The 9,610-nt window shown below is 36.1% G+C and overlaps 2 protein-coding genes across 2 annotated transcripts in view; one reads left to right on the top strand and one right to left on the bottom strand.

Annotated features, from left to right (window-relative positions):
• The window catches only part of LOC137974810 (E3 ubiquitin-protein ligase RNF185-like), a 4,502-nt gene extending 1,628 nt beyond the window's left edge, over positions 1-2,874 (bottom strand). Inside the window, exons 1-7 of the mRNA XM_068821801.1 lie at positions 2,683-2,874; positions 2,552-2,570; positions 1,577-1,689; positions 1,145-1,199; positions 970-1,053; positions 521-548; positions 1-66 (exon numbers count right to left, since the gene is read on the bottom strand). The exon at positions 1-66 is cut by the window's left edge and continues 1,628 nt beyond it. Coding sequence (XP_068677902.1) covers positions 1-66; positions 521-548; positions 970-1,053; positions 1,145-1,199; positions 1,577-1,689; positions 2,552-2,570; positions 2,683-2,843 — 526 coding nt within the window. The 5' untranslated portion in view covers positions 2,844-2,874. The remainder of the gene's footprint in view (positions 67-520; positions 549-969; positions 1,054-1,144; positions 1,200-1,576; positions 1,690-2,551; positions 2,571-2,682) is intronic.
• A 110-nt stretch (positions 2,875-2,984) lies between these two features.
• Positions 2,985-9,610, top strand: LOC137974811 (elongin-B-like). The gene is made up of 3 exons (XM_068821803.1): positions 2,985-3,053; positions 3,192-3,435; positions 8,803-9,610. Exons 1-3 carry the CDS (start codon positions 3,051-3,053, stop codon positions 8,904-8,906), a joined length of 351 nt encoding a protein of 116 aa, XP_068677904.1. The 5' UTR covers positions 2,985-3,050; the 3' UTR covers positions 8,907-9,610.

Below are 9,610 nucleotides of genomic sequence, written 5' to 3'. Positions count from 1 at the left end.
AAGCAACCCAAAGGAAAAGCTTTGACAAAAACTGTTCATCGTCAGCTTGTGGTGACCCTGCCTGTGCTGCAAAAAACAAAAAAAAATCAAAGAAAAATAAATCAGTATTTATTATTCCATGAGCACAGACAGGATACAAGTTCAATATGACCAATTTCTTATGTTAAGGTGCAATAGTATGGTATATGAGCAAGATGTTGTAAGCCAATTGGAGCCCTACAAATGGAAGTATCCTTGGTTGAAAATTAAACAATCTGCACTCCCTCTGTTATTTATATCTCTTTCCAACAAAAAGAATCCATTTAGCATTTTCAATGCACTTTAATGGCAGATACAAAAAAAATGATCCCATACCTAAGAAAGAGGAAGACATCTAGAAAGGGGGTATTAGGAATTTGGATAAAACGAGTTTGCTTGCCTTATTACAATCTGATTTTAGTCTCGAGACAGATGTTCTTAGATATGTCATTGATAAAGACATAACACAAATAGTATAATATTTTCATGCGAAAATACTAACCTGTGGTTTGCCCTTGTCCCCCAAATGTCTGCAGCGAAAATGAAAATCATGTGTTAGAGTCTGTTAAATAAACTCAAAGTGAGCAAATGTGATGTTTTGCTCAGGTACATGTATGTTACAACTTGTAAAGAATGGAACAGAAGAGATAAAATGTCGAACACTGCCAGTACTTTTTATAAGAAACAGTGGGTTTGTATCTGTTTGGCGACAAGACCATGTGCAATTACATGTATGCTCCTGTCATGAAACATAACAGTTCACTATTTCTTAAGGGAAGTTATTGGAAGTGTTCCACTTTTAATCCAATTAGTGTTCATTTTTTCTCTGAAATGTTAGGGTCCATCTACTACACAAGAGTTATACCAGTCTAAAAAAGCCAAACAATAAGAAATTCAATGCCACTTGATGATCTGGAAGTAAACAGACACACATGAATTCTGACAACTTACAGTAGAAAAGAAGGCAAAAGGGAAGGCACCAATGCCAAAGGAAAGCTGGAATCCATCACCAAACCCACCAAATCCAGCAAATGCCTGAGAAAAACAAAAAGATTAAAACCAGCAACCAACACCTTGTTACACGAAGAATCTTTCTACTTTATAGTCAGTGTTACGTGACACTTACTCCATTATTCTCAGGTTCTGGTCGCCTTCCTTGTGGTCTTGGTGGCATTTTTTCTCTAACAAAAGAAAACAAAAGAATTATTAAAGTGGAACACTCTTCAGATCAATGACAAAAATATTATTATTATTATTATTATTATTATTATTGTTATTGTTATTGTCATTATCATTATCATTATTATTATTATTATTATTATTATTATTATTAAGTAATTTTGTATACCGAACAAGTGTTCACCAGTGAGAACGTTAATCCATCATATGAAAGCTCTCTGAGGGCAACATAATATTACTATTATTTAGAAGCTTTGTCCTAGACATTTTTAGCCAAATAAAAAAATTGTAAAAAAAATAATAAAACAGGGGTACTTTTTAGATCAGAGGTTCAAAAAAATGCCATCTACATGTACTGTATGTTGAGGATGGTTCTTACCTAGGATCTTCTTGTTTGGCACTTCCTCTTCCATACAAGGGGATCACTTTATCTTTACTAATCCCTGCTTTACAGACTGGACATACAGATTTGTTGGGTCGAGTTTCTAACCACTAAATGATGAAGAGAAATGACATTTGTAAGACAGATAAAAGAGACCTTTTTGAGAAGAAATCTTAGAATAGTATTTGCAAGTTGTCTTTCCTTTTTCCCTTACTACTCACTACTGTGTATTTCCTCAAAATTTCCAGATGTTCTGTCAAAACAACTATACTTGCATATGGCTCCCTCGCAATTTTAGCTTTTACGTTATCCCAAGGGGTCAGTACATACATGTATACCAGGTAGCCTTGTAATTTTCCAATGATAACTTTTTGTATGATTGTAAATTACCTTTTGTAAATTATAGAATAAAATAAATGTTGTTGTTGTTGTTGTTATTGCAACAGTAAGTTCTGAAACCTCAAGTGTCCTAGAGGGGGGATCAGCAAGTAACTGATACGGCATCAGTGGAGAGACCAAAACTTGTTATCAACTGGGAAATCAATGCTGAAGTTTTGTTAGCACCATGGATTGCTAAATACCATGACAACCATATGATTTTGATACTGCTCAACCAAAGGTTGCCGTGAACCATGCTTGAAACAGTCTGACCTTGGTTGACATGGACATGGTTGAAAGAATTGGAAGGCATATTCTTCCGTTTTCAATCAGAAGATAATACTGAAATTGAGTCTTCTCGCACTTGAGGAACATGTGATTAAAATGCATTTCCACGAAAGATATACAAATTGTATTCATCATTATTGAAACAGTTAACTTAAAATACTTCCAGCTGGTTATAAAAGTAAACAAAGACTTATAAGGAAATCCGTCCATGAATCTTTCGAGATACATGAATGTACGAAATTAAACTAACATATTCTTTTAAACCATGCTTGTTTGGTTTTTAATCACAAAAACCACTTAACCCACCTTATGAAGACATGGCCAGCTAAAAAAAAAAAAGAGTCAGAATCTTAATAACTAAGTAAGGAAACAAAAATATGTAAATGTATAAACGTGTCTAATCAATGATCCATATAAAGCTCAATACAGTTTCTCACCAAAATAAATGACCACATAAGCTGATAACCGCGTCTTTGGCGGTATCAAGGCAAATGTTGCATTCAAAATTCGCGTTTCCGGTTTGTTGCTCGCTATTTGACGCTCCAGAGGACGACGTCGGTTCGTCTGCTGAAGGAACTTCTCCTCCCGAAGTCGCCATTTTCAATATTCCTGTTGCAGTGTTGATTCCTGTGGGCTACGTCACGGAGACTTGGAAACTAGCGCGGCACTGGGTGTGGGATTTTTTATTTAGTGTACTTGGACATGGAATTATATCCCGCAACCTCGTTCCCCGTTCCTCGTTCTTTGCCACGACAAAGGAGACCCTGGGAACGAGATTGGGCCAGACGTTCTGTCGACCGCCATCATGGTCAGTAAATGGCCTCTTTTCTCTTGAAATATTTTTCTCTGGCAGTTTATTCACGTGATTAGGAATCATTTAAAGATCGTGTGATAAGTGCAGTGAACTTCTCCTACTAATCAGAATTGCAATCTCTTTGATTTGTAGGAGATTTTTGTGATGGTGCGTCGTGAAAAGACAACCATTTTCCTTGATTGCAAGGAAGCCACCACTGTCTACGAATTAAAGAAAATGGTTGAAGGGATTACAAAGAAGGGTCCTGATGATCAGAGGTTGTACAAGGATGATCAGATACTCGATGATGCTAAAACTTTGGAGGATTGCGGCTTTACAACGCAAACTGCCAAGGCACAATCCCCGGCATTGATTAGCTTGTCATTCAGAGGAGAAGGTATGAAGGATAAAGCTAATAATTGGGCCGGTTTTAATTAATGTAAACTAACAAACCTCTTCAATACTCATCATGATTTGAATGATTTGTGAGTGCTTACTGTCATTGGTAGATTTATTGTTTAACATAATCCTACTCAATCCACAGTACAGTTTCGTTTGTACTTTCTCGTCTGTTTTTGCCATCGGCTTAACTTTATTAGCTTAGGTGAAGGCATTAACCCTTTTAATGTTGTCTCTTCGCTTGCATCATGCTTGCTGTAAAATTCATTCGGCACTTAAGCTAGCCATTCTCTTTTTTATACACATTTATTTGTTGATGAGCAAACTTATCTAAAATACCATGTGCTAAGACAGAAAAATTAAAAAGTTTTGCAGGCTGTTAGACAGTCTTTGACTTGAGGCATTGATTAATATTGTCATTAGAAATTAAACTAGCAGTAATCAGAGTTTGGGAAGTGCGTTTGAGCTGCCTTCCTTTCGTTGAGATATTCAAATCCGTTAATTGTTTTACATTTTGATGGTTGTGTTGCATCAAATGGCAATTTAACCTAGATGCAGAAACACTTAGAACACTTAGAACACTTTATTTTAGGGTGCATAATTACAGTAAAAAAACTGTACTCTCCCTTATGGCCCTATTTAACTAAATACCAAATAACTAAAATAATAAATTACTCAAATACTAAAATATTAAGGTACTAAGCTTCGAAATACGAAATATTAAAATACTAATTGAGAAGTAGTTAAATATTATAAAACTAGAAACTAAAAATATCACCATATAAGCTAAAAAACTCTGTCAATCCTAAAGGTGTCAGGCGTAAATTTGCACATTATTAAATCAAAGTAACTTCTTCTGAATTTTTTTGCACTTGAAAAACAGCACAACATTTAAGGGACCTTTTCAAACCGGTAAAGCATTTGGTTGATGTTGGACGTTCTGCAAAGGATAAGCGACTTCTGAGCGTTTGCAGGCGGTAATAAGTGCTCTTACAAGCGGTAAATTTTACTGGTTAGCGCCTGATAAGGAGAACCCTGATTTAAGTTAAGTTAAGTTAATTCACCTTTTGCCAAGAGGCACACAACGCCCAAACATCTTCCCTCCACTGCTGGCGACTGTTACCTGCCTGCCTCGCTCTTTCCCGTGTGCTCCATCCTTGTCTGTCCTTTCTCCTTCTCTACTGTGTGACCCCAGGTAGTTTTGGGTCTTCGTCTGCTTCTCTTCTCCTCTGGCTTCCATCCAAGGGCAACAGCAAAGTTGCTGTTTGCTTCTTTTCTCAGGACTTGTCCAATCCAGCACCATCTCTTTCTCACTTCGTCACTTATTGGGTCTGCTTTTTACTCATTTAGATTATCTGTAACCCCTAGTTTTTAAAATGTGACTCACTTACTCTTCATACTATCTACAAAATATGATGAAAGGAAGAAAATCACAGTGTAAGAAGTTATCTTTTTTTAAAATTTTATTTCCTTGTATCCTGAATTCAGAAGTGGTTTGCAATAGGTAGCGCTTGTGAAAATGTTCGTTGAGGATTGACTCTACTGTTTTTGACATCCGCAGCGGCATGTGATTATCTAAAAAACCCACTCCTATATTTCTACAGGGATGGCACTAGGATTTTTCAGTCTGGGTCCTGGGACCCGCATGTTCGGCCAAATTGGGGTCCCAAGCATTTTTGGGGGGGTCCCAAAATCTTGGTGACCCTCTGCGAGAAAAAGAGTATGTTTTAAATAATGAGAAATAGAGAGTAACCAACTTGGAATTAATATTTACACATATGCATAGGACCGGCCGACAAAGGCTTTTTCTAGAGCCGTTACATTCATTCCTGGACAAGAACACTGTTAATGAAAGAGCACCCTTTCCAAGGGTTTACGCATCACTGGTTTCCTTCCTTAGGAGCAACGAACAGTGACGTCTTTTGCTATATTTTTGCATTCAGTGACTTGCAGAGTACATTCCTCTGAAGAAGACCGCAGAAGGCGGTCGAAAATTTAGTTTTAACCTTTTTAGATGTTTTAAACCCCATTTCTTAGAACTTCAATTATGATCACAGATCGCTCCAACAGTTTTACAAACAACAGAATATACTGACAAATCAAAGCAAGTTGTGTGAGTTATTTAAGTCAGTGCCTTACATCCTGGGACGCATTAAAATTTCGATCATGCTTTTTTTGGATTTTATTTGCATAAAAATGCACGATATCTGCGTTAACGCGATCCCTGTTCTAACATATTATCTTTATGATTTTCGACGTTTGAGCAGATAAGGCTACATCTTGTTATGATGACCCATCTGTCAAAATTAAGGCATTTTCCCTTGCCTTTTTCTCTGAAACAAAGTCGGTGACCCCCCAATGTTTTTAAATTTTTGGAATACCGGTAAGTAATAATTACTTATGACCTAACTTCAGGCAAGAAATTAAAGAAATTTCAGGGAGGGAAGATTTTCATACAAACAACCTCAAACATCACTTTGTTGGATTTTGAATAGTTAAGGTGGCTCAGACCAGTTTCAGCACTTTCAATAAACTGTACTTTTAGAAAGATTGACTCAACAATACTGTTTAACGAAACAGCTTTGTTATGTTACCATGTAAAACAAAATAATGTAGTTGCTCAGGAAAATGTGCTCAATATTGTGGCATAATAGGTCCGCATAACAAGAGAAAATCCATCTTAATATTTTGTCTTTAAGGTGGCTCAAACCAGTTTTAATACTTGAAAGAAACATTCTTATTAGAAGGATTGACACTATGTACAACTCTTCATCATTTAACAGCAATGTTATGGTACCATATCAATACCAATACATGCTGCAAAACTTGGTCATTTTTGTGACGTAGCAACAGGAAAGCCCTGCAAAAACACCCCATATTTTGGCTTTAGCTGCTCATATCTCAAAACGAACTCAGTGATCCCCATTTTTTATTTCTGAAATGTAATCAGCATGCCAGAATGAAACTTTCTGTAGATTCCCATATGTTGGATCCAGCAAACTTGAAAGACTATTTTCCAGAATTAGTTGATATTTGCACTAGCAAATCTTGTATTATACCTATGGATACTAGATGCTGGGGTCAGGATATCAGAGATGATATCTGGAATTCAATCAGCTTTATTCATAATTTTATGAATAAGACAGCTTGTTCTGAATTTATATATTTTTTCTAGTTTAAGAATTCCAAAGAGTTTATAATATGGATTGGCACTCTCCCGAGTATGTGCAAAGAAAATTCTTCAGAGGCATTTATTCTGCTTAGTTTGGAGACAGTGTAATCTAGTTTTAAAGGGACAACCCCATACTATTTGCCACAACTCAAATAATTTAATTATAGATAAATTAAAGCATAATATGTTTGTTTGAGCTTGTTAAAATTCAAATAATATCTTAATTTTGTTAGGATTCCAATATTTTTTGCTTTTTAATGTAGACTCCCAGATATTTAATATAACCTTTTTGCTCTATATTGTCAATAGTTAGTTATTCTTGGATGGCATCTAGAAGATGGAATTAGCATATACCAGTAGTTTGTTTTTGAAAAGTTAATTGACAACTTGTTTGGAGCATAATATTTATAAATTAGTTTCAGGTCATAGTTTACAACAGATTCAAGATGTTGTATACAATCACTAGTGAAAAACAAGTTAGTATCATATCATCAGCAAACCTCCGCACTGAGAGTCGGCAAATCATTTACATAAAGTAGAAACAGAAGAGGGCCCAGAGATGAACCCTAGGGTATGCCTCATGTAATATTTTCATAGGTCCAGATTTAACAGATTCAATAAACACAAATAAACGACTCTTCAACTTGTAAACATGTTCAATATTGCAAAGGGTTTTTGTTGCGTTATCACCTGGTAGTGCACAGAGACTGGGTCGCAATGTGATTCCCAAATATGCAAATGCTACGTCCATCACAGGCGGCCCAGACTCGGAGGCTAAAAAATTATAAGGATTTGTCTGGGAATCTCGATAACAAACTGAAAAAGATATTTACATGCAAAAGCTCTGACGAAAAAAGCCGTACTTTATTGTCCTGGTGACTTTCTCGCTTCTTGCGTGGTTATTTGCCTGATTGAATGCGATTTAAGCAACTTCTCAAATTCCCGGGTTGTCACTCATACTTAAATAAAGGAAAGGCTCGAAAGTAATTTCTAGTTAACCTTGCATCCTGCCGATAAAATCACACTTCTCTGGCACCAGTCACGCTCAAACTCCGGGGATGGCCACGTGGATAAATTTACTTCTCTTTGACCAAGTTTCAAGGTCCAGCAAGTATCCATTGCTGAGAAACGGAAAAATATTTAAAATCCTTCGAGGCTCGCGTTACAACGAATTTGGACACGGCTTGTCAACCTTTCACTTATTTGCTCTCATTGTAAGCGAGCCTCAAAGGATTTTCACTATTTGAATATTTTCCCCTGTTCTCAGCAATGGATAGAAGGACGGTGAAGGTTCTTCCCTAACCCCAAAATACCTGGACCTTTATGCACTTAGATGTGCGAGCAAAAAAATAACAAACAAATAAACCAAAAGGCGATCAATTATTTTCTGAAGTACTCGTACTTTTACTATTCCGACATGGAATGTTGATGGGCGACGGACAGGATCAAGAATTGTGACTACTATCGCCCTTGATCCTGAAGATAAACACAGTATAATTGAATTGGAAAACTGTGATAGCTTTTATTAACTTTGTTTATAAATACAACATTTACTGTCATAAGGTACACACCAGTTTTTTGGTAAGTCATCTGTGGCACATTTACATCTTTCGTGTAATTATAACTAAGGCAGAACACTTGACTTTGGGGGGGAAGGGGCTAGGCTCTTGAAAAATGACTCAGGCTACTAACTTGTAATTTTGAGAGCCCGAAGGGCTTCCGGAAAATTTTCTTAGGCAGCAGCTTCGAAAAGTATCAATTAAATAAATACCACACATGAGCAGACAGAAATTGCAAAAGTGGTACCAAGTAACACATACATGTAACGTAATAACATTAACTTTTTGCATTTTCCATCCATAGGAGAGGAGACAGTAACAAATAGTGTCATTGCAATTTTTAGCTTTCCTTGATTCAAAGATGATGGATCAATTGCTTGTCGTGGTAAAAAAGGGTTGAAAGACTTAGGAATTGCATATCTTGATGGCAACCTGGTACATGTAGCTAGTCAAAGGCTGATAATCTGCTGAACCACTTAATCAAATGCAAGAAAACTGGTGGCTCTGCTTTTAATGTTTTAGCCTGGATTGTTGAATAAAAGACCCTTTTAAATTAATGATCATATTGCTAAAATTTGAATAGTAACGAAACTTGGTTTGCAACAGGAGTATTTTTCTTGTGCTTTTTTTATAGACGGAGAGTTTGAGCCAGTGGTGATTGCACCCTTGTCCACCCCTCCAGAATTACCTGATGTGATGAAACCACAGGAAAGCATTCCCAGCAGTGATGGGTCTTGAATTGGTAGAGCAGCTGCACTGTAGTTGTGACGTACATGTACCTAGTTTGTAGGGAAAGCAGTATCTTTATGACCAGAGAGATGCCATGTTCAACTAGCACAAAAAGAAAAGCTGAGAAGCTTAATGTTACTTAGCAATTATCACTATTCTATTTATCTTTGTATTAAAATTTATTGCAGCATTGATTGTGCATCAAGAGTCTTGAGAGAAACGTTTAATGATATTCCAGCAGCTTTTAAGATTAGGACTAACCATACAATAGCATTGCAAAACATGTCTACAATAATAAATAATAATAATTATTATTATTGTTATTGTACACTCAAAGTTCTCCAACTTTGTCAGTCTAGTGATAAGAAACACTCTTTTCTGATAGAGTGCATGTAACTTTGACAATAACATTTCTACAGAGCGAGCATTTGAAAGTAAAGTGATCATTCTCTGTTGATGAATTATCTTTTTAAAATGCTTTTGGTAAACATTATGCAAGGTGTGTAGTTTGAGTGTTGGTGTGCTGAGATGTGCAGGCTGTTTGCTTGTTTGTTTATTGATAATAATATTGTTATTTTGTTTTTACAACCTGCAAGCTCATATTCTAAGTAAGAAATAAGACAAATCGATAAATAGCGATTCATTTTAAGATTTTTTGTACTGGTAAATTTAAGCAGTTTTGTGTTGTAAATAAACAAGTTTCTTTTGATGTG

The sequence above is a fragment of the Montipora foliosa genome, chromosome 11, assembly GCF_036669935.1.
Source record: "Montipora foliosa isolate CH-2021 chromosome 11, ASM3666993v2, whole genome shotgun sequence".
NCBI lineage: Eukaryota > Metazoa > Cnidaria > Anthozoa > Scleractinia > Acroporidae > Montipora > Montipora foliosa.
Note: the sequence above shows the minus strand (reverse complement) of the source record. Positions and strands in the feature narration are given on the sequence as shown.

Excerpts from the sequence above, each read along its gene's own strand:
- LOC137974811 (XM_068821803.1), top strand. Across the intron at positions 3,436-8,802 it reads CTTGTCATTCAGAGGAGAAG|ACGGAGAGTTTGAGCCAGTG; the intron begins GTATGAAGGATA and ends CTTTTTTTATAG.